Source organism: Melanerpes formicivorus, unplaced genomic scaffold (genome assembly GCF_026170545.1).
Source record: "Melanerpes formicivorus ecotype bairdi unplaced genomic scaffold, bMelFor1.0.p_v2 SCAF_102, whole genome shotgun sequence".
Taxonomy (NCBI): Eukaryota; Metazoa; Chordata; class Aves; order Piciformes; family Picidae; genus Melanerpes; species Melanerpes formicivorus.
This window is the reverse complement of record NW_027142454.1, coordinates 384,127-411,864: the sequence shown is the minus strand read 5'-3', so window position 1 is coordinate 411,864 and position 27,738 is coordinate 384,127. Positions and strand designations below refer to the sequence as shown.

At 51.6% G+C, this 27,738-nt stretch overlaps 2 protein-coding genes across 3 annotated transcripts in view; both read left to right on the top strand.

The window, feature by feature from the left end:
* The first annotated feature begins 10 nt into the window (after positions 1 to 10).
* Positions 11 to 10,505, top strand: NUDT21 (nudix hydrolase 21). Its single transcript, XM_068166517.1, has 7 exons — positions 11 to 240; positions 3,544 to 3,744; positions 6,552 to 6,615; positions 7,293 to 7,382; positions 8,029 to 8,104; positions 8,762 to 8,876; positions 10,107 to 10,505. The coding sequence occupies exons 1-7, from the start codon at positions 125 to 127 to the stop codon at positions 10,126 to 10,128; spliced, it is 684 nt and encodes a 227-aa protein (XP_068022618.1). The 5' UTR covers positions 11 to 124; the 3' UTR covers positions 10,129 to 10,505.
* A 3,595-nt stretch (positions 10,506 to 14,100) lies between these two features.
* The window catches only part of AMFR (autocrine motility factor receptor), a 61,510-nt gene continuing 47,872 nt past the window's right edge, over positions 14,101 to 27,738 (top strand). Inside the window, exons 1-4 of one of the 2 annotated variants that reach the window (XM_068166527.1) lie at positions 14,101 to 14,412; positions 15,855 to 15,947; positions 21,736 to 21,900; positions 26,501 to 26,653. In XM_068166527.1, coding sequence (XP_068022628.1) covers positions 14,173 to 14,412; positions 15,855 to 15,947; positions 21,736 to 21,900; positions 26,501 to 26,653 — 651 coding nt within the window. In that variant the 5' untranslated portion in view covers positions 14,101 to 14,172. The remainder of the gene's footprint in view (positions 14,413 to 15,854; positions 15,948 to 21,735; positions 21,901 to 26,500; positions 26,654 to 27,738) is intronic. The other variant, XM_068166528.1, reaches the window with a different exon arrangement.

The following is a 27,738-nucleotide window of genomic DNA, read 5'->3' as shown; positions in this document are numbered from 1 at the left end:
CGCTGTGGGCGGTTCCGGCACGGCGCCGCGCCGAGAGTGTGCGGCCTGGCGGGGAGGTTGATGGCGGACGCGGTTCCCGCCGCTGGGCACTGAGCACTCCCTTGCCGCCTCCCGCCGCGCCGCCATGTCTGTAGTGCCGCCCAACCGTTCGCAGACCGGCTGGCCCCGCGGGGTGAACCAGTTCGGGAACAAGTACATCCAGCAGACGAAGCCGCTCACGCTGGAGAGGACCATTAACCTGTGAGCGCCGCCTCGGGCCTGCCCGGGCCCTGCCCCCATCCCGTCCCGCTAGCGAGCCTTCCCCGCTCGGTCAGGAGCCACTGTGCCGACCTCGGGCAGCCTGCGGGAGGCTTTCCCTCAGTAGAGTCAGCCGGGGCTTCAGGCCCTCGCCGGCCGCGGGGTTGAGGGGAGAGCGGCGGGAGAGCCCGGTTGCCGGCGAGGGGTCTGGGCCCCTCTACCAGGGCGCGTTGTGAAGCTGTGACCCACCGCAGGGCACCGTGTTGTGGGTGCTGGGAGCTTGGCAGCCCTCGGGGAACGGGGTGGGGGCGTTTAGTGTGGGTGCTTTAGCGTGTAGAAGCAGCTTCTGACTCGGGATGAACCCCCGGTAACGCAGGTGGTGTTGAGAGGAGGCGAAAACATCACCTGCGCTTCTCTCCTGTGTGCTTTCCTGGGCACCTCCCCCTGGAGACACAGAAACAGGCCTGGGTGGGCCGTGGGCTCACCCTGTAGAGGCAGTGGGATGTGGTGAGGTGTGCAGGGTGTTTGCTGGCTTCTGGTGTGGGCATTGTAATTGAAATGCAAAAGAAATCTTCTGTTGTAGGTGAAGTCTATTTACCAATGGATATTTTTTCCTTCAGACGAGAAGCCACAAAACTTCAGCTTCCAGTGGGCTCTGGTGGATGTCTTCTGTGCTGAGTGGATTTGTCAAGTGGTAGAGACAGCAGGATGTTAGCTGGGGCAGTCAGTGTTCCATACCAGCAATTGATCACAGACTGATGTGGATTGTCTTGGTCTAGCTGAATTTATTCACAGAAAGAGTCTTGGGGAAGTTCAAAGACAAACTGCAGAGACTGGAATATTTTTAGGGCATTTGTGAAGGAAAGACTCAGCAGGAAGCTGTGTTATCATTATTTATTGTGCAAGGCAGCTCTGTTTTTCAGAGCTTGGATGTGCCCACCTTAGCAAAGTGTGGGTTAGTGTAGTGCAGCTCTCTGTGGAGCTAAAACTGGAAGTGAGTGGAAGGAGAGGTGTGGGTGGATCTGAGCTGTCAGCAAAAGTAGGGAAGCTTGTTGATAAATAAACCTGCAGTTGGGAAGCTGCTTGTTTGGGCTCTCTTGTGTACAGGAGAGAGGGCTGCAACTACTGCAGCTGGTTGTGATCCCCTCCCTGTAAAAAGTGGGGAATCTAGGGGGTGGGGAGGAGGAGAAGTGTGCATACAACTTAAGTTTGATATCTTGATTTAGACTCTGAGTCTTGTGAAGAGCAGCTGAGGGAACTGAGGTTGTTTGAGCTGGAGAAAAGGAGGTTGAAGGAGGACCTCATTGCTCTCTACAGCTCCCTGAAAGGAAGTTGGACCTGGGTGGGGGTTGGTCTCTTCTCTCAGGGAACAAGGGACAGGACAAGAGGAAAGGGCCTCAAATTGCCCCAGGGAAGGTTTAGTTTGGATATGAGGAACATTAAGGCCTGGAACAGGCAGCCTAAGGTAGTGGTGGAGTTCCCATTCCTGGAAGTCTTTAAAAGCCATGGAGCTGTTGTGCTGAGGGCCACGGCTTGGTGGGGACCTGGCAGGTCTGGGTTAAGGGTTGGCTTTGAGCTTCTCAAAGATCTGTTCCAACCAAAACAATTCTGTGATGGAATACTGGGCAAAGAATGGCTGCTGAGATTCATCTGCAGGAGCTCATTCCCCATGAAGTCAGTCATTCCTTCTGTTCAATCAGCTGCTGTGTGCTGCAAGTCCAGAAAGCCACAGGGATAGCTCCTTACTGCTCTGCCCACAACCTGTGTTCTTCTCCCTTTTTCACCTGGCCAGCTAGTCCTGTGCTCCCTCCAGGCCTCCTGCTATCAGACTTCTGTGTTGCCTGGATTTTATTGTGCATTTTCCTGTTGCCCTCTGTGCTCTCTAGGACTGACTGATTTCTTACCTAAGCTTTCACTTCTTTTCTGGCTTTTTTTTCAGTCCCTCCCACCTAGCTAAACCTCTTAGTGTTCTGCCATGAGAGGATTCAGGTGCCCAGCACTTAGCCCTGCTCAAACTTCGATCTTTCTCCAGGCCCTGCACTTAGGCACTCAGCATTGTTCCTCTTCTGTGACCCAGATGTCCGATTTCCCACTTCAAAACAACCACTTCTAGTAGTTTAGATCTCTGGTATTTCATTTCTTCTGCTGAAGAGCCCTGCAGCTCCCTGCAGCTCCCTGCAGCTCCCTGCAGCTCCCTGCAGCTCCCTGCAGCTCCCTGCAGCTCCCTGCAGCTCCCTGCAGCTCCCTGCAGCTCCCTGCAGCTCCCTGCAGCTCCCTGCAGCTCCCTGCAGCTCCCTGCAGCTCCCTGCAGCTCCCTGCAGCTCCCTGCAGCTCCCTGCAGCTCCCTGCAGCTCCCTGCAGCTCCCTGCAGCTCCCTGCAGCTCCCTGCAGCTCCCTGCAGCTCCCTGCAGCTCCCTGCAGCTCCCTGCAGCTCCCTGCAGCTCCCTGCAGCTCCCTGCAGCTCCCTGCAGCTCCCTGCAGCTCCCTGCAGCTCCCTGCAGCTCCCTGCAGCTCCCTGCAGCTCCCTGCAGCTCCCTGCAGCTCCCTGCAGCTCCCTGCAGCTCCCTGCAGCTCCCTGCAGCTCCCTGCAGCTCCCTGCAGCTCCCTGCAGCTCCCTGCAGCTCCCTGCAGCTCCCTGCAGCTCCCTGCAGCTCCCTGCAGCTCCCTGCAGCTCCCTGCAGCTCCCTGCAGCTCCCTGCAGCTCCCTGCAGCTCCCTGCAGCTCCCTGCAGCTCCCTGCAGCTCCCTGCAGCTCCCTGCAGCTCCCTGCAGCTCCCTGCAGCTCCCTGCAGCTCCCTTCCTCCCAGAGCTTTTCTCTCCTGTTTCATTCCCATCTCCATTGAGCCCTTCAGCTGCCTTGTCTCTGTGATGTGGAGATCAAAGAGGTGTGGTTGCTGAATAAGTTGCTGGTGGTGGTTCTGGGTTCCTTTCCTTGAGCCAGCACCACAGTATCAGCAGGGCTTTGGGGGGGTGGCCTGCCAGCTGGGGTAGGGCTTGGGCGGAGGGGGTGGCCTGCTGGGTTAGGGCTCTGGGGGAGGCTGCCTGCTGGTGCAGGACTTCTGGGGCCTCATAAACAAGGTCTAGTGGAAGGTGTGCTTGCCCATGGCAGGGGTTTGGAGCTGGATGATCTTTCAGGTTCCTTCCAACCCAAGCTGTTCTGTGAGTCCCATGAGCAGCTCCTAGCCCCCCCGGGCGCCTTTCCCTTCTGCCGCGCTCGGGAGGCCGCGCTGAGGGTGGGCGCCGCGTCATAGCAATTCACAACCCGGGTTTCTCATTGGGACCTAACTTTCCTCCCCTCACTTTATAGGTATCCTTTGACCAACTACACCTTTGGCACAAAGGAGCCCCTCTATGAGAAGGACAGCTCGGTGGCAGCCCGCTTCCAGCGCATGAGGGAGGAGTTCGACAAGATCGGCATGAGGCGGACGGTGGAAGGGGTGCTGATTGTCCACGAGCACAGGCTGCCCCACGTGCTGCTGCTGCAGCTGGGCACCACTTTCTTCAAGCTGTAAGGCTCTTGTTTCCTGAAGCTAACTAGAGCTTTGTTGGCACAGACTGCTAGACGTGAGGCCTAGAGGTTGAGGTGTGGCAGCTGGCCGGGAGAGGTTTCCACAGAAGTGTCAGGGCTGGAAGGGACCTCAAGGCTCAGCCAGTTCCAACCCCCCTGGAGGGGCAGGGACACCTCACACTAGAACGAGTTGCCCAGAGCCACATCCAGCCTGGCCTTCAAAACCTTCAGGCATGAGGCTTCCACCACCTCCCTGGGCAACCTGTGCCAGTCTCTCACCACCCTCATGGGGAACAACTTCTTCCTAATGTCTAATCTAAATCTCCCCTCCTCTACCTTGAATCCATCCCCCCCAGTCCTATCACTCCCTGACACCCTAGAAAGTCCCTCCCCAGCTTTCTTGTAGCCCCCTTCAGATACTGTAAGGCCACAAGAAGGTCTCCTCAGAGCCTTCTCTTCTCCAGACTGAACAGCCCCAACTCCCTCAGTCTGTCCTCACAGCAGAGCAGCTCCATCCCTCTGCTCATGCTCCTGGCCCACCCTTGGACACCTCCCAGCCCTTCAGATCTTTCTTTTAATAGGGTCTCCAGAACTAGACACAGTGATCCAGGTGGGGTCTCACCAGGGTAGAGGGGGGGAAAATCACCTCCCTTGACCTGCTGGCCACACTTCTCTTGATAGAATAGAATAGAATAGAATAAACCAGGTTGGAAGAGACCTTCAAGATCATCGCGTCCAACCTATCATCCAACACCACCTAATCAACTAACCCATGGCACCAAGCACCCTGTCAAGTCTCCTCCTGAACACCTACAGTGATGGTGACTCCACCACCTCCCCAGGCAGCCCATTCCAATGGGCAATCACTCTCTCTGTGTAAAACTTCCTCCTGACCTCCAGCCTGAACTTCCCCTGGCGCAGCCTGAGACTGTGTCCTCTTGTTCTGGTGCTGGCTGCCTGGGAGAAGAGACTAACCTCTGCCTGTTTAAAACAGGATATGGGTTTAAAGATGATTCATTTCTTTCCAAGACTTAGCAAGACCCCCCAAGTTTGCCCAGACTATCAGGTGTGTTTTTCTGCCTCTGCTCATGACAAGGGGTGATGGTTTAAACTAAAACAGGGAGATTCAGGCTAGAGAGAAAGAACAATGCTTTTTGTGTGGTGGGTGGTGAGACCCTGGCCCAGGTTGCCCAGGGAGGTGATAGATGCCCCATCCCTGGAACCATTGCAGGTCAGGTTCTTTGGGGCTCTGAACACTCTGCTCTAGTTGGGGATGTCCCTGCTGACTGCAGGGGTTTGGACTACATGAGCATTGAAGTCCCTTTCAACCCAAACCATTCCATGGTTCTTAGGATTCTATGAGTGAGGTGACTTAGTTTGGAACTGACTGGAGATCTTAGCTATGGTGCATCATTGAGGTAAGAGGGTTGGAACTAGATGATCTTTAAGGTCCCTTCTAACCTAAAGTATTCTATGGTTCCAAGATGCTGTTTAAAACTCATTAGCTGTGTGTTGTGCTTCCCTTGTGAGAGCTGTTCTGCTTACATCTCTTCATGCTGTGGGCACAAATGGTAAAGTGGAGCTGAAGCACTGGAGCCCAGTAAGATCAGAATGCTGCCTGCTCACAGAGTCCTGGGTGAGCTGACAGAAGAAAGGCAGACAACTGAATTTGAGGAGGATGCTTCAGTTCATCTCATAGATTATTGCCAGGGTGAAATTGGAGTGTTTGGATCATGTGGTTGTAGTGCTGGTGGAGTTGCCTGGTTTCTGTTTTAAACATTATCCTGTTTGTATTCCTGCTCTGATGTTTTTAGCACACATTGTTTGCTCTCAGTTGTGTGTGTGAAAACAGACTTCCTATCCCTGCCTTTGGGGTTTTTATGTCTTGATTTTGGGAGATGTTTGTGGACACAAGAGACTCAAAAGTCCTTAAAGATGAAAATGTGGGGTTAGTGGTTTGGTTTTTGTTTTAGTTAATCTGGCATCAAATGCAGGATAGTTCCCCACCTGAGTTTTATTTTCATAGAGTCATAGAATGGTTTAGTTTGGGAGGGACCTTAAGGATCATCTAGTTCCAAACCCACTGCCGTGGGCAGGAACACCTCCCACCAGCCCAGCTTGCTCAAGGCCTCATCCAACCTGGCCTTGAACACCTCCAGGGAGGGGGCAGCCACAACCTCCCTGAGCAAACCTCTTCCAGTGTCTCCTCACCCTCACTGCCAACCATTTCTTTCTCATCTCCAATCTCAATCTCCCCTCTTCCAGCTCAAAGCCACTGCCCCTCTTCCTGTCACTACAATCCCTTCTATTTTTCTGCTTCCTTTTTGCTTCAGTGGATCTGCTTTGGAGCTAAGAATAAATACAGTCATGGTTTAGTTGTTATGAGGTGTTAGGTAATAGGTTGGACTTGATGATTTCTGAGGTCTTTTCCAACCTGATTGATTCTCTGATTCTACAGTCAATTTTTACAGGTCTTTTTCTTTTTAGCTTCTGGTGCTTTTATGTAGTTAAAACTCAGCTTTTAGATGTCCTGCTTCATATCCTGTGTAGTGTTATACTTCACGCTGCTGAAGCTGCCCTGTTTCATGTAATCATTATTTTTTAAGGGCCATACAGCAGCCCTTTGAGGCTCAGTTTGGCTGAGAGCTCAACTGCTGTGTTTAAATTGAGCACAGGTAGAGTTGGAACTTGTTAACTGAGTGACTTTGTCCCATCTCTGCCTGGCAGCACATCCGACCTTAGCCGTGGAAGTCAGTAAACGACAGCAAAAACCTAACTTCAGTTTTCATCTTTGCTTGTTTCCACAGACCTGGTGGTGAACTCAATCCAGGAGAAGATGAGGTGGAAGGGCTCAAACGCTTGATGACAGAGGTCTTGTTTCTTTTGTGGCCTTGGGATGCTGGCATGTGGGGCTGTTTTAGAGTTAACAACTCAAAGCTTTAGAGAACAGCTTCTGCTGAGTGGCTGTGTTGTGCTGTTCTCAGGTAGCTAACAAAGAAAACAATGAGCTTTTGTTTATCTCCATCAGGACTGTGATAGAGTGGTCTGGTAGCTGCCCGCTCCCTCCCTGCTGCTCAAGCCCTGTGTCCTTTTGCAGCTTTGCTTTTTGGCTTGACTTCTGGCAAGGGAGGGTGCAGATGGGAAATAAGATATGCTGTGGAGAAAACTGATGAGGACTTGCCTTTGAGATAGTCTTCCCAAGGCACCAGTCAACTTTCCTTGCTCTCCAAGTCAGCTAAACCTACTTCTGCAGGTGGCTTAATGCCTTTCCTTCTCCTCACTGCTCTGACAAGACCTCAGTTCAGCTGAATGCAGCATGAGGTTTGAAATGCTTTCAACTGTGTCCTTGTCTTGTCAGGGGAGGCTTTTGCTTAGTAATGTCCCTTGATACAAAAATGCTCTGAAATTCTAGGAAAAGCTGTTCCAGAGCAGTTCTGAACTCCCATCAGACCCTTAATACAGCAAGTCTTCACCCTTCCAGTATATGCTGTCTAAAATAGATTGACTCAGAGTGGTTGGAGTTCTGACTGTACCTGGCTGTTTGGTAGATACTGGGGCGTCAGGATGGTGTTCAGCAAGACTGGGTCATTGATGACTGCATTGGTAACTGGTGGAGACCAAACTTTGAACCTCCACAGGTGAGTACCCATCTCAACTTTCATCTTCTTTGGTCAAGAATTGATTGTTCTCAAAGCCTTCAACCTCCCAGTTGGGCTTTTTGAGCAAGAGCTGCACAAGGAATTAGGCTCTCTGGTTTTTAGCTTTTCACTTCTTTTCTGTGACTGAGGAGAAAGTACAAACTTGGTGGTTTTTTTGCCCTGGAAAGTCCTGTGTGTGATCTCCTGATGGGATGAGAAAGCACTGGGTGTCATCACTCCCAGTCCTGTGCTGAGCCAGCCAGCATCATTTCAATCCCTGTTGCAGCCACAATGGACTCTCCTGTGCTGCTGCACGTGGAGCAGATGCCCTGTGAAGAAAACAGTTTCCCTCCTCTCTTTCTAAACACTTTGCCACTGGGCATACTCAGTTTGCTGTTAGCATTTCTGTCTGTTTGGGTTGTTTTAACTGGCCATGAGTATTGGTGCCTCCAGATCCTGTCAACAGCTGGGCCAGCAGTTTCCCTGAGTGCTTTGATGCCATGAGACACCACTATGTGCCACAGGGGAGGCTTGCACAGTGCTCCCTCAGTTACAGAGGAGCACTTAAGATTGCATTGTGTTTTCAAGAGCTCTGACCAAGCCATTTTTTGTTGTCCTTGTTGTTTTGGTTTTTTTTCCCTTCCAGTATCCTTATATCCCAGCTCACATTACAAAACCCAAAGAGCACAAAAAGCTTTTCTTGGTGCAGCTTCAAGAAAAGGGTGAGTACTTGTTTGCAACCAAGCTTCCTGTTGTATTTCCTGGGAAGAAGTGTCAGGCCAGTTGCTGTTCATGTGCTTGAAGGCTTTTCTAGTTGATTGCTAGAAAGTTAAATGCTTTTTGTAGCATTTGTATCAGTTTTGGGATGAGGCAAGGTGATCCTTTGGACATGAGTTGCCGGGAAATGCTCATTCCTGCTCCTGCAGCATGTGAGCCCCACGCTGGTCACAGGATGTTAGGGCTTGGAAGGGACCTCTGGACATGATCCCAGTCCAAGCTCCCTGGCAGAGCAGGAACTTAGAATCCAGCACAGGTCACACAGGAACACATCCAGGCAGGGCTTGAATGTCTCCAGAGAAGGAGACTCCACAGCCTCTCTGGGCAGCCTGCTCCAGTGCTCTGTGACCCTCACAGTCAAGAAGTTCCTCCTCAATTTGAGGTGGAACCTCCTGTGCTGGAGTTCATATCCATTGCCCCTCGGCCTTTTCTGAGCCAGAACAGGAATAAACCTACCTTACTGCTATATGTAGTGATCTTGTTTGGAGGTTTGGGAGGGCAGGCATAACCTTGGCTTTTCTTCTTAATTCTCTCATAATTTTCTTAATTCTTCTTGGGTTTTGTTTTGGTGTTTATTGGTATTGCTCTGCTTTGGTTTTTAGCTCTGTTTGCAGTTCCCAAAAACTACAAGCTGGTGGCTGCACCCTTGTTTGAGCTCTATGACAATGCCCCAGGATATGGCCCCATCATTTCCAGCCTTCCTCAACTTTTGAGCAGGTATATTGATGATTTCTTTGGATTTCTAATGCCTGGGGGACACCAGAACACTGCAGAAACCAACCTGGAAAGGTCGCAGCTGTCCCAAAGGGCTCAGAGCCAACCTCAGTCCAAGATGGTTGTGTTCAAAAGAGGAGCAGATGTGGCACTTGGGGACATGGGCTAGCCTTGGGTAGAAGGTTGGGCTTGATGATCTTAGAGGTCTTTTGCAACCTGAATGATTCTGTGATTCTAAGATGCGATGGAGAATTTAAAGGCACTGGTTGCAACTTGGTAGCACTAAAGTTGTATCTAGAAGTTCCTGTATCTTACCTTCCTGTCAAAGGAGGATGGGAAAAGTGGTGAGGATGAAGCTGTGCACAGGGTAAGGAACAGCTTCTTTGTCAGTGTGGAGTACAGTGTGAAAGTATGAAGCTGTGCACAGGGTAAGGAACAGCTGCTTTGTCAGTGTTGAGGACAGTGTGAAAGTCAGAGCCAAGATGTGTGTCTGCAGCAGTGTTAGGTGTGCAGTTAATCAGAGCTTTGTGGTAGGTTCTTTAGAGTCTCTCTGGTACAGCTTACAACCTGCAGCATCTTTATCCCACAAGTACCTGCAGGGACAGCGGTATGTTTTTCCCTCCTTTTCCCAATGTCCACACTCTTTGGCTTTGTTACCTGAGAATCATCCTCTTATCTTGTACCTCGGGTCTCCAGAGCTCATTGGTCCCACTGGTTCCTGTTACAGGCATTCCACAGCCTGTCAGCTGTAACTTGGGGATATAGTTCAGTCCTCCACCCTCTTTGAGGAAATACCTGCTAGCAGAATGTCACCTCTGGTACTGCCCATAACAGGCTTGTATCCTGATGGGTTTTTCCCTCTATCTAGTCCCAGTTTTGGCACTTAGGATGTTAGGGATTGGAAGGGACCTCTGGAGATCACCGAGTCCAACCCCCCTCCCTTGTGGGAGCTTCCTCCTCCCCTGGTCTCAAGACTCCAGATTCTTTCTCCTGAGTGCCTACAGAATGCTGGCTGTTAGGCAGCCTGTTGTGTTACAGGTAAGATCCTGGTGTTTGCCTGTGTCAGAGCCCAGGACTCTTGCTGGAACTCTTTGGCCACTTGGTCATCTTACTGAAACAAAAAACCCAAACAATTTTCATCTGTTAGAGAGAACCCCCCCAAAAAAACTTCATCACTCCAAAACCATCACTTAGGGACTGGCAATCCCTCACTAATACTCCTTTCAATTTTAGGTTCAACTTCATTTACAACTGAATTTCCTGCCCAGCCTGGAGAGTGGGACAGAAGAAGCCGTCTCTGTGAGCACAGCTTTAAACCTGCAGAGGAAAAGAACTGAAGTGTGACACAAGGATTTGATGATGGTTTTTGGTTGGTTGGTTGGTTTGTTTTCTTTCTCTTTCATTCTGGTTGTCATTCTTTTCCTGAAGCCCACTAAACTTGCTTTTTTTTCCCCCCTCTTGTATTGACCAGAGAAGTGAAATCTGAGCTGGTTTTAGGTAGCAGGCTGGCAGCATGGTGTCAGTGTTGGAATCACTTTTTGGTTGTTCATTGTAATACTCAGCAGGTTTATTTGTTTTGGGGTTGGGGTTATTTTTTTTTGTACAACATTAAACAAAATGGTTAAGACCCTCTTTGGTATTTTGCTCTTCTTTTGTTGTTTGGGGGTTTTTGAGACTTCTTCTTTTTTGTGGGGGGTGGTTGCTTTTTAACTTTGGTTGTCTCCTGCTACCAGGTGTGTATTTTAACCTTTGTTACTTTCCTTCAGGAATAGATGGAGTCACAGAATGCCAGGTGGGAAGGGACCCCCCCCCCCCCCTCTGCCCCCCAAGGTTCATCTGGTCCAACCTTTCTAGGTAACAGTGGAGTTGAAATGAGCTGGCACAGCACCCTGGGAAGTTGAGTCTTAAAACTGCCCAATCCACTGCTTCCCCTGGGAGATGACTCCAGTGTCCTGACTGTTTTCATGGGGGGAAAATTTTCTTCTGGAGTCCAGCTGAAATCTCCCCAGGAGTAATTTGCAGCCATGACCCCTTTGCCTTTTTTCCATGGGGGCCCCCTTTGCCTTTTTTCCATGGGGGCCCCCTTTGCCTTTTTTCCATGGGGGCCCCCTTTGCCTTTTTTCCATGGGGGCCCCCTTTGCCTTTTTTCCATGGGGGCCCCCTTTGCCTTTTTTCCATGGGGGCCCCCTTTGCCTTTTTTCCATGGGGGCCCCCTTTGCCTTTTTTCCATGGGGGCCCCCTTTGCCTTTTTTCCATGGGGGCCCCCTTTGCCTTTTTTGCCATGGGGGGCCCCCTTTGCCTTTTTTGCCATGGGGGGCCCCCTTTGCCTTTTTTGCCATGGGGGGCCCCTTTGCCTTTTTTGCCATGGGGGGCCCCTTTGCCTTTTTTGCCATGGGGGGCCCCTTTGCCTTTTTTGCCATGGGGGGCCCCTTTGCCTTTTTTGCCATGGGGGGCCCCTTTGCCTTTTTTGCCATGGGGGGCCCCTTTGCCTTTTTTGCCATGGGGGGCCCCTTTGCCTTTTTTGCCATGGGGGCCCCCTTTGCCTTTTTTGCCATGGGGGCCCCCTTTGCCTTTTTTGCCATGGGGGCCCCCTTTGCCTTTTTTGCCATGGGGGCCCCCTTTGCCTTTTTTGCCATGGGGGGCCCCTTTGCCTTTTTTGCCATGGGGGGCCCCTTTGCCTTTTTTGCCATGGGGGGCCCTTTGCCAATACAGAAACAAGAGGAGAACCTAACCGATTCAGGGACCCTTTAGATGCTCTGATCTTCATCCCTGAGCAGCAATTAGTCTGAGGGAGAAATGAAACAGGATAAGTAGGTGCAGTATAATTTTGTGTCTGAAGAGAACAGACTGGATGCTTTGAGTGAGTATGAATACCTAGATCACAGAATCCCAGCAGGGTGGGGGTTGGAAGGGACCTCTGGAGGTCCCAGTACAACCCCCCCTGCTTAAGCAGAGGCACCCACAGCAGTTTCCCCAGGCTCATAATACCTAGGTGGCTTTGGAGCCTTTCCAGAGAAGGAGACTCCACAATCTCTCTGGGCAGCCTGCTCCAGGCCTCCAGCACCCTCACACCAAACAAGTTTCTCCTCATATTTAAGTGGAAAAAGCTTTTCTGTCTTCACAGGCAGACAGACAAAGCTCACCAGCACTGCTCTGGAAGCATTCCTGTTCGTACAGGGCTTGACAGAGGTGTGATGTCTATGTTCTCCCCTCTGTGTCCCTTCAAGAAAATAACCCAGCAAATTCTGTTGGGCTGGCCTTGAGGCCCAGTTAAAATGTGGAAAGTGAAATTATTTTGGTATGTTTTTATAGCTACAGGATGGAATTTGGGTGATGTTGAAATGTGTTGCCAGTGCCATGTGGCTGTGCTTCCACATTATCCTGAAGCTGCTGTGGTAGAGCAGTGTTTGGAGTTACCCTGCAAGGCATCCCCACATTGCTGCTCTTTCTCCTGGACACTGCAGTCTCATGCAGATAGTAAACAACCCCCTTGATTTGTTTTCTTGTAGAATAGAATTAACCAGGTTGGAAAAGACCTTTGAGATCATTGAGTCCACCCTATCAGCCAACACCATCTAATCAACTAAACCATGGCCCCAAGCACCCCAGCCAGTCTCTTCCTAAACACCTCCAGGGATGGTGATTCCACCACCTCCCTGGGCAGCACATCCCCATGGCCAATCTCTCTTTCTGGGAAGAACTTCTTCCCCACCTCCAGCCTAAACCTCCCCTGGCACAGCTTGAGACTGTGTCCTCTTGTTCTGGTGCTGGTTGCCTGGGAGAAGAGACCAACCCCTTCCTGGCTACAACCTCCCTTCAGGTAGTTGTAGAGAGCAAGAAGGTCTCCCCTGAGCCTCCTCTTCTCCAGGCTAAGCAACCCCAGCTCCCTCAGCCTCTCCTCACAGGGCTGTGCTCCAGACCCCTCCCCAGCTTTGTTGCCCTTCTCTGGACACCTTCCAGCATCTCAACATCCTCTCTAAACTGAGTGGCCCAGAACTGGACACAGGACTCAAGGTGTGGCCTAGCCAGTGCTGTGTACATCCTTGGCTAAACATCAGTTCCAGCTGGATGTGTCATCTTCTGAAATGCCTTCAGCATTTCAGAGTTTTGTTTTCCAGGACTTGCTTCCCAGTTCTGCCTGTGATCAGAAGCTGCACTGTTGTGTGTGCCTTGTCCTCATGAGTGTGTGCTGCCAGGGGAGCTGAAGCATGCTGAAGTGCTTGGTTCTGGTGCCAGCTGTATTGGTCAGCCACATAGAGAACATCTGGGTCAGCTTGGTGCTCCAGTGAGATTGAAGCTGTGCAGTATGGGATGGATACTGGAAATTAGGGATCATAGAATCATGGAATGGTTTGAGTTGGAAGGGTCTTTATAATGCCCATCTAGTCCCACCTCCCTGCAGTCAGCAGGGATGTCTGCAACTGAAGCAGGTTGCTCAGGGCCCCAAACAATCTGACTTGGAATGGATCCAGGGATGGGGCATCTACCACCCTTTGGGCAACCTAGGTCAGTATCTCACCACTCTCACAGTGAAGAATTTCTTCCTTACATCCAACCTGAATCTACCCTCTTACAGTTTTAACCCCTCCCATCACCCATTTTCCTGTCATAACAGTGCCTGATACAGTCCCTCCCTAGCTTTCTGGTAGCCTGCCTTTTTGGGGGAGGTCACCCTGGAGCCTTCTTTCGTGGAGGGACTGGAAGAAGTATTGGAAACAGTAGAAACTACAGCAGTAGGACTGTTGGCTGTGTCTGCACTTTCCCATACAGTTAGTAAAATGTATGGATGCTGGGACAACTGCCAGGTGGAGCAAGTAAAGCTAGCGGGGGAGTGTAGGGCAGAAGAGATTTTTCATCAGGGAGGGAGGGCAGACGCCACCGAGAACAAGCAACTTCATCCTCCGCTCCTTGGTGCTGAAAGAAGTTTTGTGGCAAGCGCACGTCAAGCTGCCTGTGGAAGGGCGGGAGGGCAGTGCCCGCTCCCTGCCTCCTCGCCTGGTTCCGTGCCCGTGGATCCGGGGGCTGCCGCAGCAGCACCTCGCCGCTTTCCCTCCGCTGCCGCTTTCGGCTGCGCGGCCCCGGGCAGGCTGCGGCGCTCCGAGCCTCCGCTCCTCGGGGTCGGGCGGAAGGGGCGGGCGGGAAGCGCCGCCCCGGCCGTGACTCAGCGGGGGGGGTGGGGGGGTTGGGGCCGTTGGCTGGGCCGGCCCCGGGGAGGGGCGGCGGCGGCGGCGGGGCGGGCGCTTAGGCCGCAGAGAGCCGGGGCAGCGCGGCGGGCCGAGGCCGCGGCGAGGGCTCCGCCATGCCGCTGCTCTTCCTGGAGCGCTTCCCCTGGCCCAGCCTGCGCACCTACACGGCGCTCAGCGCCCTGGCCCTGCTGGGCACCGGCCTCAGCGCCTACTGCACCCTCAGCCAGGAGCCCGGCGCCGCCCAGCCGGACGGCGCGGCGGAAGGCACCGAGCCGGCCGCCACCCCGCGCCACGGCGGGCCGCGGGCCGTAGACCTCGCCTACTATCTCCTCTCCGACAGCCTCTGCGTCTGGGTGAGCGGCGGGCCGGGCGGGGCCGGGCCGGCGGCGGGGCTCGGCGGAGCGGCCTGCGGCGCTCCCGCGGCCTGCGGCGGAGTCGGGGCCGCTCTGCGCGGCCTGTGCCCGCGGCGGGGGGAAGGCGGCCGGGCCTCCCCGGGCTCCCCGCTGGGCTTGGGGCGGAGGGGGGGGGGGTCGGTGTTGTTGTTTGAGAGCGGTTCTCAGAGAGCCGAGGGAAGAGGGGCGGCTCCGCGGGCCGGCTGCCCGCTCCGGCCCGGCGGTGCTCCCCTAGCCCGCCCCGGGCCGCTGCCGCAGTCCCTGCCTGCCCTTCGCCTCCGGGGTTGAGTGAGGTAAAGCCAAGAGAGCCGAAAGTGCAGCGAGAGGCTTGTCCTGCGTGTCCCTGAGGGTGCCCCGCTGTCCAGGGGGTGTTGGAGTGCAGGTGTTGGAGGGGTTATCTCTTGGGTCCCCGGTGGGTGCTGCGGCGGCGCTGCTGGAAGCGCTGCTGTGCTGCTCGGCCAGGAAGCTTTCCAGGAGGCTCTCAGGGGTCCGAGGCCACACTGTACCTGCTCCTTCTTTTAAAAAAATATATAATCTAAAGCCCTGCAGATGAGAGGAAGCCCTCTCACCATTTGAGACCAAAAAACACAGCTAACGGAGGAGACGTTTTCTGTAGCTCTTTAAACCTAAACTTTGCAATAGGATGTGGATCTTGGCTCACTTGGTTTTGTTGCTGACTCCTCCTGTTGCGTTTTGCATAATGCCTGTCAAAGGTGATTGCACATCTGCTTTACAAGGTGCTCTCTTGGCTGAGAAGCTGATCTTTGACATACCAAACACAGGCAGCCTGTGGAAAGTCAGTCCCTTTAGAAACCACACCGTGCGGCTGCTTCACCGTCCCCACCTTCCCCTTTTAGCGCTCCATGTCGGTCAAAAGTTAACTGCAAGTGTTCTGCCATATGTGAGAAGCAGTTTTATCAGGCCTGTGTACTCTGCTCCCTGCTCCTGTGCTTTAAAGCAGTTTGCCCCGAAGGACTTGAGCAGTTCTTCCAGAGGGCTGAGTGCTGATCAGCATGTTTGGAGGCAACGTCTGAAGCCTCTTCCTCCAAACTGGAGATTTCTCTTCTGCTGTAGGTTTTAACACAAGTGCACATCTCCTCAAAATGAGTTTCAGCCTCTGTGCTAAAATTGGCTAATCTGCACAAAAGAATGAGCTGTGAAGAGCTGGGTTGGTGTGCTGGGATCTACTTGGTGTATCAAACTGGCCAAAAAAAAAAGTCAAGTGACTTAACCAGCTTGGAAGAGACCAGGCTTAAATTTCACCAAGAGAAAAAAAGAGGCAATTAATAGTGACCTGTGAACAATGGGAGGTTTTGTTAGGCACCTTCATTCCCCTTCTCTCCCCTGCCCCTCTGCTAAATAGGGCAAAAGTATTCGTTGCTGACTGCTTGCTTTCTTTCCAGGTGCTGGTGAACACTGCCTGCTGCTTTCTGATGCTGGTGGCTAAGCTCATCCAGTGCATGGTGTTTGGTCCCCTGCGTGTCATCGAGCGGCAGGTACGGCAGCGAGGCCTTGCCCTGCGTGTTGTAGAGTCATACAATTGTTAGGGTTAGAAGAGACCTCAAGGATCAGCCAGTTCCAACCCCCTGCCATGGGCAGGGACACCTCACACTACAGCAGGTTGCTCACAGCCACACCCAGCCTGGCCTTCAAAACCTCCAGGGATGGGGACTCCACCACTTCCCTGGGCAACCTGTGCCAGTGTCTCACCACCCTCATGGGGAACAACTTCTTCCTCATATCCAATCTGAATCTACCCACTTCTAGTTTTGCTCCATCCCCCCAGTCCTATCACTACCCAACACCCAAAACCAAAATGCCTTTCCAGCTTTCTTGTAGCCCCCTTCTGATACTGGGACACCACAATTAGGTCTCCTCAGAGCCTTCTCTTCTCCAGACTGAACAACCCCAACTCTCTCAGTCTGTCCTCACAGGAGAGCAGCTCCAGCCCTCTGCTAATATTTCTGGCCCTTCTCTGGACACGTTCCAGCGCCTCCATATCCTTCTTGTACTAGGGACTCCAGAACTGGACACAGTACTCCTGGTGGGGTTTCACCAGAGTGGAGTAGAGGGGGAGAATCACCTCCCTCAACCTGCTGGCTGCATTGTCCTGTTCCATTGTTTTCTTGGTGTGGGGCTGCTGTGCTTTTCCAGATGGAATTGCTGCAAGTACACAAGAAAAGCCAGTTTGGGAACAACATGAAGTGAAATGGTAACATTTGCTTAGCTAACATAGCCACAACCCCAAGCTTCCAGTTCACCTCTGAAAGGAACTTCTCTTTCTTGCTGTTCCTATTATATTTTGTGGTCAGCTTGAAAATCTTGCTTTCCTCACTGAACTTTTATCAAGATGACTTAGAAGTGCACCTCATTTCAGAGCACTTGTGTGTGTTCTTCTCCATTCAGTCCCACCTGGGGGCATTTCTCCCCTGTGTTTCATAATTAAGTTACCAGCTCCAGCAGGCTCAGCTCCCTCCTGCACCTCATTTTGTGCCTCAACTGTTGGAGAAGTGCTTTCCATCCTTGTATGTTGTGTGGAGGGTTTATCTGCCTGCCTTGGGTTGAGCAGACAGAAAGCTGTTTTACACCACCCCACCAAAGGAGTCAAATAGAAATGCTCCACAGAATGACAAAGTTTAAATGGAAATACTCTTCACAAATATATAGAGAAATACAGAGTACACAAATTCATAAGCTGGTGGCATCCTGACTTGGATTAGAAATGCTGTGTGCAGCAGGAGCAGGGAGGGGATTGCCCCGTGGTACTCAGCTCTAGTGAGGTCTCACCTGGAGTGGGCACCTCAATACAAGAGAGATGTGGAGGTGCTGGAGCCAGGGCAGAGCAGGGCAAAGAAGCTGTGAGGGGCCTGGAGAACAAATCTTATGAAGAGTCACTGAAGGAGCTGAGGCTGTTCAGTTTGAAACAGAGTAGGCTGAGGGGAGACCTTTTTGCTGTCTACAACTACCTGAAAGGAGACTGTGGAGAGGTTGGTGCTGGTCTCTTCTCCCAGGTAGTGACAGAACAAGAGGGAATGGCCTCAAGCTGCCACTGGGTAGGTTTAGAACATACATTAGTAAAGTTTTTTTTCACAGAAAGAGAGGTCAGGCACTGGAATGTGCTGCCCAGGGAGGTGGTGGAGTCCCCAACCCTGGCTGTGTCTAAAGGTGGTTTGGATGTGGTGCTTGGGGCTATGGTTTAGGGGTGACCCTCGTAGAGTAGGGCTCTGGGTTGGACTGGGTGATCCTGAGGGTCTCTTCCAACCTGAATGTTTCTGTGGTTCTGTGATATTCAGCCTTGGCCCACTTCTCTCCAACCTGTTGTTTGGTTCTGCCCCCCAAAATCTCACTAGGCTGACACCTTCCAAAACCTTTCCCCCAACCATGCCAAACACCATGCCTCAATGCCACCCCCCCTTGTCTCCCTGCTTCCCCCCTGCCCTACCAGGCCTGAGTTGTGCGGCAAAAATGAGCCAAGCTGCTCAAGGCTGAAAACTTCCCCCAAAATACCAAAGAAGAGATGATGGCCCAGGCTGCTGGGAGCAAGGGGAGGGAGAAAAGAGGCAGAACAGACAACTGTGGCTGTTTATATAGGGGTACAGGATTCTGGGAGTGGAATAACAAAGGTTACACTTTTCCTGTGTCTGCCTCCTTGTACTGTCTGGTACTTCTGGAGGATTTCAGAGCCTCTTTGGTTCTTCAACCCATAACATTACCTTAGATGTAAGAGGCAGGCATATGCAGAGAGAAGGGAGATAAGCAGGGCTGAAAACTTGGGCTATTTAGTCCTGTTTCTGGGATAAGTGAAAATATTTCAGGTTGAGTGAGGTTATCCTACTCCTCTGCCCTAGAGAGGCCTCATCTGGAGTAGTGGGTCTGGTTCTGGACTCCCCAGTTCAAGAAGGACAGGGAACTACTTGAGGGAGTACAGCAAAGGGCTACAAAGATGATAGTGGACTGGAATATCCTATGAAGAAAGGCTGAGGGACTTGAGGCTTTTTAGTCTGGAGAGAGAAGATTGGGAGGGATCTCATCAATGCTTACCAATACTTAAAGGTGGATGTCAGGAGGATGGGGCCAGGCCTTTTTCAGTGGTGCCCAGTGACAGGACAAGAGGTAGTGGGCACAAACTTGAGCATAGGAAGCTCCATGTAAACGTGAGAAGGAACTTCTTTACTCTGAGGGTGCTGGAGCAGGCTGCCCAGAGGGGTGGTGGAACCTCCAGCTCTGGAGGTGCTCAAAACCCATCTGGATGTGTTCCTGTGTGACCTTTTTTAGGTGATGTTGCCTTGGCAAGGGGGTTGGACTGGATGATCTCCAGAGGTCCCTTCCAACCCCTACCATTGTGTGATTCTGTGATTGTTAAACACTCAGCAAACAAATCATTAAAAGAACTGTATAAAGCTGTTTAAAACCAGGATGGTGCAGAAGATAAAAGCAGCAGCAGCTGCAATTTGAACAGTGTCTGGATGGTGGGTTTTCTGAGGAGGAAAAGAGGCAAATGCCTCAAGTTGCTCTCTGTAAATGTGATAGCAGTGAAGGGTGTTCATGTATTGAGAAAGTTCTTGAAGAGGAAATCAGGCCATGATCATTTGTGATGTGCAGAGCTGAGGCACATAAAGCTTCATTAATAACCAGCTGCGTCTCAAAGCTTCTTGTGTTTCTGACTCACACCCTGTAGAGCCTCCAGGAGAAAGCATAGTTAAACCAAGGTCCCATCAAACTGCTCTGGGCTGGGTTTTGACTATGAGGATGGGGAATTTTAGTCAGTGATCATTTCCAGGATGTTCTCTGCCCTGCTGAAAACTGGAGCGGTGTGGATCCCTTTGTGCTTGGGCAGTGGGAGTACAGTCCTCATGTACAGGTGAGCTGGTGGTTAATATCTAAGAGCCTCCTGAAGGAATTCTGGGCCTGTCTTAACTCAGCTCCTGGTGTTCTTTAACAAAACATTTTGATTTATCAGGTTTTTTTTCTACGCCCCCCCCAACAAGCTGCCTTGCTCTCTGCTGCTTGAGACCATCCCATTGTTTCTTCCCTACTGTGCCTGCGTGGGATGAGTTTGTTTTTTCATTGCTCATCCACCTCACTCTCCACTTTAGGCGTTGTGCTTTTTAAGAGCAAACCTTGTCACATCTTCTCTTAATCATCTCTACTCTCTGGCAGGTTTCTGCAAGCAAGGTTCTAGGCTGTTTAGAATCATAGAATCGTCAGGGTTGGAAGGGACCTCAAAGCTCACCCAGTTCCAACCCCCCTGCCATGGGCAGGGACACCTCACACTACAGCAGGTTGCTCACAGCCACATCCAGCCTGGCCTTCAAAACCTCCAGGCATGAGGCTTCCACCACCTCCCTGGGCAACCTGTGCCAGTGTCTCACCACCCTCCTGGGGAAGAACTTCCTAACATCCAATCTGAATCTACCCATTTCTAGATTTGCTCCATCCCCCCCAGTCCTGTCACTCCCTGACACCCTCAAAAGTCCCTCCCCAGCTTTCTTGTAGCCCCCTTCAGATCCTGGAAGGCCACAATTAGGTCTCCTCAGAGCCTTCTCTTCTCCAGACTGAACAGCCCCAACTCTCTGTGTCTGTCCTCATAGCAGAGCAGCTCCAGCCCTCTGCTCATCCTTGTGGCCCTTCTCTGGACACGCTCCAGCAGGTCCAGATCCTTCCTGTTCAGGCAGGTTGGCTGTGGCAGTTTGTTTGCAAAGGGGACTTTGTGTTTGCAGCCTGGTAGCTTTGTTGCTTGGCTGTGAAGAATCAGAGATTACACTGGGTTTGGGCTGAGCACTGTTTGAGAAGTATGGCAGATGTCAAAGGTCAGGGCTGGGCTGGCCACTAGATAAGTGTCAGATGCTGTCTGCGAAGCCCTTTGCCTTCCCAAAGGGAAAAGAGAGGGAAGAGGGGAGGGAGACTGATGGGCTGGGAAAGAAACTGAACCAGCTGGGATGGAAATACTAAAGTGCTATAGGTACAGGTAGATACAACCCAATATGGAACCCACCCCCTGATGGCAATGACATCACCATTGTCACCACTGGTTCTGGGGGCAGGCACTGGGCAAGTCCCAGGCTGGACACAGCAGCAGATGGGAGCAGGATTCAGGAGCTGGCTTCTGCAACTGGACCCTTGAACACATGGATCAGGGTGGAAGGCAGAAGGGACAAAGTCTTCCTGGGACACTGCTGAGTGAAGAGGCTTGACCCTGGTGATCCCTCAGCTTTCTCCTGAGGATACCATCCACAGGATGCAATCCCTTGTGGGTCAGTTGAGGGGCACCTGTCCTGTCCACTTCTCCCCACAGGTGCCACCTCTGACTTACTTCATCCCATTGTGGGGCAGAAGATGTGGCAGTGCCCTTGGTCTGCACAGGAGCAAGGATAAGCCAGAGCCCTTCTGCAGCCCAGCCCTTGTTATTAACTCTCCCACTCAGTGTTCTCACTGCTAAGAATGTCACCATTTAAGGTTTTCAGGGCAAAAACTCCACAGGACAGAATTTAGGTTGTCCCTCCTCTCCCTCTCCCCCCACAGGGTCAAAAATAGGCAGGGGGAAGTAAGGGGTGAACAAAAGGAATTGCACAGAACTGGGAGAAAGTAATTTGAACCAATAATAAAAGGTATTTAGAGGAAAGGGATGTACAGAGAGATGGAGGGAAAGGATATGTAGAGATGCATACAAAACCCAGTCTGGGATGGCAGTGGATTCCCCCACAACACATGGAAGCATGCCCAAACACGTGGCAGCAGCTCCCAGCCAGCAAACAGCTCCCCACCAGGCAGCAAGGCGAAGGGAAGAGTCCACTGGAGCCTTCCTGCCCTCTTACCTAGAGAACAGGCAGGAAAGGGGAGGGAATAGCATGACCCAGGGACCCTCACCTGGGTCAGATTTCCACCTGCCCCCCAGTTCACCCTTAAACCACAACACAGAAGCAGCCACTGGCTGTGAGAACCTGCCCTGAGCTTCAGAAAGCCGCAGAGCAGAGCCTGAGCTGGGAAGTCAAGTCCCTGAGCAGGATTAGTTTGGCCTAGCTCGAACCAGGACAGCAGGACACTGCATCGTGTGCTGAGCTGCCGTTTTGCTGTGGTGGTACAAAAGGCTGGCTAGATTCTAAGGACCCTCAGTAAGCCAGTAAGGGTCACCAATACCAATCAGCAGGTTTTTGCCAGTCTGTTGTCACGTTTCTACTTTGATTTCTGGCTTTTGTTTCCCCCTTTCTCTTTTTCTCCCCTCTCCTCTGCATGTGCATTTCCAGTGCTGTCACTACAGTAACCCACTGTCTTTTCCCTTTACAGCACCTCAAGGACAAGTTCTGGAATTTCATTTTTTACAAGTTCATCTTCATTTTTGGGGTGCTGAATGTTCAGACAGTGGAAGAGGTGGTGATGTGGTGCCTCTGGTTCTCCGGACTCGTGTTTCTTCATCTCATGGTTCACCTCTGCAAGGATCGCTTCGAATATGTGAGTTTGGATGAAGGGCTGAGTGGTGGTTTGAGCCTGAACTGGGATTTAAGAGCTCAGATGGGGGCAAGACTGAGAATCCCTCCCCTGTTTCCCCCTCCCCTTTCCCAATAGAGAGGAAAAAAGAAAAGGGAAGGGTGGCAAATCCACCAAGAAATAATTTGGAGTTGGTTTGGAAGTAGAGAGGTAAAAATTTTGTTTGAACAATGGACTAGAATAGAATAGAATTAACCAGGCTGGAAAAGACCACAGGGATCATCAAGTCCAACCTATCACCCAACATCATCTAATCAGCTAAACCATGGCCCCAAGCACCCCAGCCAGGCTCTTCCTAAACACCTCCAGGGATGGGGACTCCACCACCTCCCTGGGCAGCACATCCCAATGGCCAACAGCTCTCTCTGGGAAGAACTTCTTCCTAACATCCAGCCTAAACCTCCCCTGGCACAGCTTGAGACTGTGTCCTCTTGTTCTGGTGCTGGGTGCCTGGGAGAAGAGACCAACCCCCACCTGGCTACAACCTCCCTTCAGGGAGTTTCAGACAGCAAGAAGGTCTCCCCTGAGCCTCCTCTTCTCCAGGCTAAGCAACCCCAGCTCCCTCAGCCTCTCCTCACAGGGCTGTGCTCCAGACCCCTCCCCAGCTTTGTTTTATATATATATGTGTGTGTGTGTGTATATATATATAAAACAGGAAGGGTTCACAAGGGGTAAGGAACAAGGATGGGTGGGGAAAAATAGGTATACAAAACCAGTCCTTTGAAGTGGTGTTCAGGAGGGGATTGGATGTGGCACTTGGAGCCATGGTCTAGTAGTCATGAGGTCTTGGGTGAGAGGTTGGCCTTGATGATCTTTGAGGTCTTTTCCAACCTTATTGATTCTGTGATTCTATGATTCTAAGAGGTGTGGATGTAGCAGGGAGGAGGACCAGGCCTGACCACGTGGCAGAAAAGCTGGAAGTCAGCAGCAGTCCTCTCGTCCAGGCAAGGCAGGAGCTAAGAGAGAGAAAGGGCTGCAGTGTCTTCTTTTTTATAGGCTTACTGGACAGGGAAGGGGAGTGAAACAGACTAATTCAGTTCTGCAGGGGGAAAATGCCCTCCAGGGAGAGCAAGGCTCTCACAAGCCCTACCCCCTGCCCTGCTTTCAGGATGGGTGTAACCCATCACAGGCTGGCTCTTGGGATGTGCAAATTCTGGTTCTGGTTCAGGCAGTGGCTCATCAGAAGTTACAAAGAGATCACTCAGAGTATTTCCTCACCCTGTGGTGCTGCACATGTGCACCTCCCAGCTTCAAAGACTTGCTTTGAAGTGCTCTGTCAATCTTCCTTCTTCAGAGGAGACCTTCTTGTGGCCTTCCAGGATCTGAAGGGGGCTACAGGAAAGCTGGGGAGGGACTTTTGAGGGTGTCAGGGAGTGATAGGACTGGGGGGGGTGGAACAAAACTAGAAATGGGTAGATTCAGATTGGATGTGAGGAAGAAGTTCTTCCCCAGGAGGGTGGTGAGACATTCTGGCAGAGGTTGCCCAGGGAGGTGGTGGCAGCCTCATGCCTGGAGGTTTTTGAGGCCAGGCTGGATGTGGCTGTGAGCAACCTGCTGTAGTGTGAGGTGTCCCTGCCCATGGCAGGGAGGTTGGAACTGGCTTTGCCTTGAGGTCCCTTCCAACCCCAACAATTTTATGTTTCTATGAGACAAATGGAGCTGAAGGTACTTCCTTTCCTTGATAAGTTGCTCCTTCTGTGTGCCTTGGAATGACTGTTATGTAACTCTGAGATGTCCTCATAGATCTTCTCAGTGAATAAAGCTTGAGAGCAGAACACCCTATAGGTTGGTGCCTGTCAGGGTTGGGCCATGAAGCCTGTTTCTGTGGGTTCTGTGTTTGGAGTGAAGCTCATTTTCATCTAACAAATGATGGCTGCCTGTGTCTTGGCGGTATACAGCCCAACTTCCTCCATAAGCTGCATCCCAGTCTCTGTTAATACCAGCAATAAATTCAGTGGAGGTGCAGAAATTGAAGGCTTGGCAAGGAAGAAGGAGCTGGAATTTGAACAGTAAATCCTGCCCTTTAAGCATCTGTAGTGGATGTGTGTTTTCCTCAGCTCCTCTGCCCTGGAATGGAAGTTGGAACTGAAATGAATCCATGAATTTCCTTCTGGTAGCTCTGTGCTTTGTGATTTATTTCTATTGCTGTGCAGTAAGGCCTGTTAATTCACAGGCAGCTAAGCACTGAGCTTGAAACTGGAGTGGTGGAGACAGAACTGAGCAGGGCAGGCATCTGGCAATTTTATTGTTGTTCAGAAAGTTGGGAAAGAACAAAGCTCCCATGGGAAGAAACCCTTGTTCTATTCCTTCTGCATTCAAAGCATGTATCCTTAATTCTTTACTTGGACAAATGGTGCTTGTGTGAGCTGCCTTGCAAACAGGGATGTGTGCAACTGAACTGGAGAGAAGCAAGGAAGAAGGAACCCATTCAAAAGCAAAATGTGGGAGCTGGCTTCATCAGTCAGACCTGAGTGAAGCTCTGGGCAGCTCCTTCTATCCTTGTTCTGTTCTTCCCCTTCCTGCCCTGAAAACAAGGAGGTAGACCACCTAAATACTTGGCCTTTGGGATTTGCCTCTGTGTAGCCTACTGTGGAGGTAGTTTAGAGGATGACACCGTCCCCTACAGCAAACTCCTGGCCAAGCTGTCAGCCCATGGCTTGGACGGGAGCACACTGCGATGGGTTAGGAACTGGCTGGAGGGCCGAGCCCAGAGAGTGGTGGTGAATGGTGTCACATCCAGCTGGCAGCCAGGCACCAGTGGTGTGCCCCAGGGAGCAGTGCTGGGCCCCATCCTCTTTAACATCTTCATTGATGATCTGGATGAGGTCATTGAGTCCATCAGTAGTAAATTTGCTGACGACACCAAGCTGGGGGCAGGAGTTGATCTGCTGGAGGGTAGAGAGGCTCTGCAGGGAGACCTCGACAGGCTGGACAGATGGGCAGAGTCCAAGGGCAGGAGATTGAACACATCCAAGTGCCAGGTTCTGCACATTGGCTACAACAACCCCATGCAGTGCTACAGGCTGGGGTCAGAGTGGCTGAGAGCAGCCAGGTAGAGAGGGACCTGGGGGTACTGGTTGATGGTAGGCTGAACATGAGCCTGCAGTGTGCCCAGGCAGGCAAGAAGGCCAATGGCATCCTGGCCTGCATCAGGAACAGGGTGGCCAGCAGGAGCAGGGAGGTCATTGTGCCCCTGTACACTGCACTGGTTAGGCCACACCTTGAGTCCTGTGTCCAGTTCTGGGCCCCTCAGTTTAGGAAGGAGGTTGAGCTGCTGGAACGAGTCCAGAGAAGAGCAACAAAGTTGGTGAGGGGCTTGGAACACAGCCCTATGAGGAAAGACTGAGGGAGCTGGGGCTGCTCAGCCTGGAGAAGAGGAGACTCAGGGGTGACCTTATCACTCTCTACAACTACCTGAAGGGAGGTTGTAGACAGGCAGAGGTTGGTCTCTTCTCCCAGGCAGCCAGTACCAGAACAAGAGGACACAGTCTCAGGCTGCGCCGGGGGAGGTTCAGGTTGGATATTAGGAAGAAGTTCTATACAGAAAGAGTGATTGCCCATTGGAATGGGCTGCCCGGGGAGGTGGTGGAGTCACCATCATTGGAGGTGTTCAGGAGGAGACTTGATGGGGTGCTTGGTGCCATGGGTTAGCTGTTTGGGTGGGTTGGATTGGTTGATGGGTTGGACTCGATGATCTTGAAGGTCTCTTCCAACCTGGTTTGGTTTATTCTAAATAAAGGTTTATTCTAAATGAATATACTGTGCCTGCTGTTGAATGAAGCAGCTGTTTGGAGTAGACTCTGCCCAGCAGGATCTAGCTGCAAGTTACATTTTTGGAGGAGGTGTCTTTTTCCTTCCAGAGGAAAATGACACTGGAATAACTAAAGGCTGGAAGCTAAAACTGGACAAATCAGAACAGCTGTGAGGTGGAAAACTGACAGAGCAGTTATTCTGGGTGCTCCAAGAGTGTGTGCTCAGGTGAAGTGTCTGTCTGCAAAGCAAGCAGATGCTGTGGATGTGATGCAGAAGCTACTGTGTGAGAAGGTGCCTTTGGTTTTGTTGCACAGGTGGTCAAAACATTAGATCAGACAACTAAACTGGTCCCTTCTGGCTTTAAAAAACAAACATAGAATCACTTCAGTTGGAAAAGGTCTTTAAGATCATCCAGTCCAACCTGACTCTACCAAGGCTGCTGCTACACCTCAGCACCACCCACATCTCTGCCTCTTCTATGTACCTCCAGGGGTGGGGATTCAGCCACATGCCTGGGGAGCCCCTTCCAGTGTTTGGGAACCCTTTCAGGGCAGAAGTTGTTTCTAAATGACCCTAGGACAAAGAAGATTTGGGGGTGATGTGTAGTTTTAGCTGGATTCTGCATCATTTGTTACTACCTTGCCTGGTAGTCTGGGTTATTCTAGAAAGCAAAAGGTTTTCCTGAATGAGGACTTGTTTGGTGAGGTGGCTTCCTGGTAAGTCCCTGGCTTGTCAGAAGGACTTAGCAGGAAGTCAGGATGGATGGAGTCCTCCTTTACACCTGTGATGTATTTGTGTGTTTGTGTTGCAGCTTTCCTTTTCTCCAACCACCCCCAGGAGCAGCCACATCAGAGTCCTGGCCCTGCTCATAGCCATGCTCCTGTCCTGCTGTGGCCTAGCAGGCATCTGTGGGGTTATTGGCTACACCCACGGCATGCACACCCTGGCTTTCATGGCAGCAGAGGTGAGACTTCCTTCATGCATGTCCTGTTTTGCTTTTCACCCCTTACTTGGGGTTATCTTGGCACGTGGTGGGTCTTTCAGTTTCCCCCCAAGGAAGAAGCTCCCGACACAAACAAGCCCTCTCCTTATTTAAGAGCATTTGCCAGATCTGCATGCTTGCTCTTGTCAGAGTTTAAACCAGCCAAAAAAATAAAGAGAGATCTGTGTCAGAAGAAGAGAATGAGAGGATAAATCAGTGAGATGGTGCTGACCTCACATGGCAGCCTGTGGGAAAAAGAATGGTTGTGCTTCATGAGCATTGCAAGGAGGGTTAGTTGAAATAGCTGCTGGGGAGTGGGGATGGAAGTGTCACTGTGCAGCTCAGCCTTCTCCTTGGGGCTTGTCTTTTCTGTTTCATTTCTCCCCAAAAGGGATGAGACATCCTCTCCTCAAGGCAAACTCTTGGGACTTGCTGGTGTTTGTGGGGAGCTGTGCCTCAGCTGAGATGAGCAGCACTTGTCTGTGCACTCCTGAAGCCTCTGCAGTGTGGAGTAAACATCAGTGTGCTTGTGGAGAGCATGTCAGCCTGGGGTTGGTGTTGTGGTGGGCTCATGTGCTATCTGCCTGAGGATGTGGTTATCTTAAAGATAGAGTTGTGAGGCACAGGTGGTCAAAACATTGGATCAGATAAGCAAACTGGTCCCTTCTGGCTTTCAAAAAACAAGCATAGAATCACTTCAGTTGGAAAAGGTCTTTAAGATCATCCAGTCCAACCTGACTCTACCAAGGCTGCTGCTAAACGTCAGCACCACCCACATCTCTGCCTCTTCTACACACCTCCAGGGGTGGGGATTCAGCCACATGCTTGGGGAGCCCCTTCCAGTGTTTGGGAACCCCTTTCAGGGCAGAAGCAGCACATCCTTAGTTCAGATAACAAGCAGCCTGCAAGGTTTTTCTTCTCTTGACTCTTGAATCCGTGCTTGGAGTTAGTGAGGAGGGAAGAAATGAGTCAGCTGCTAGTAGGAGAACATGATGCTGGTCACAGGCAGTTCATTTATTTAATCTGTCTGTTTTCTTGCCCTGAAACACAAGAATATGCAGGGCCAG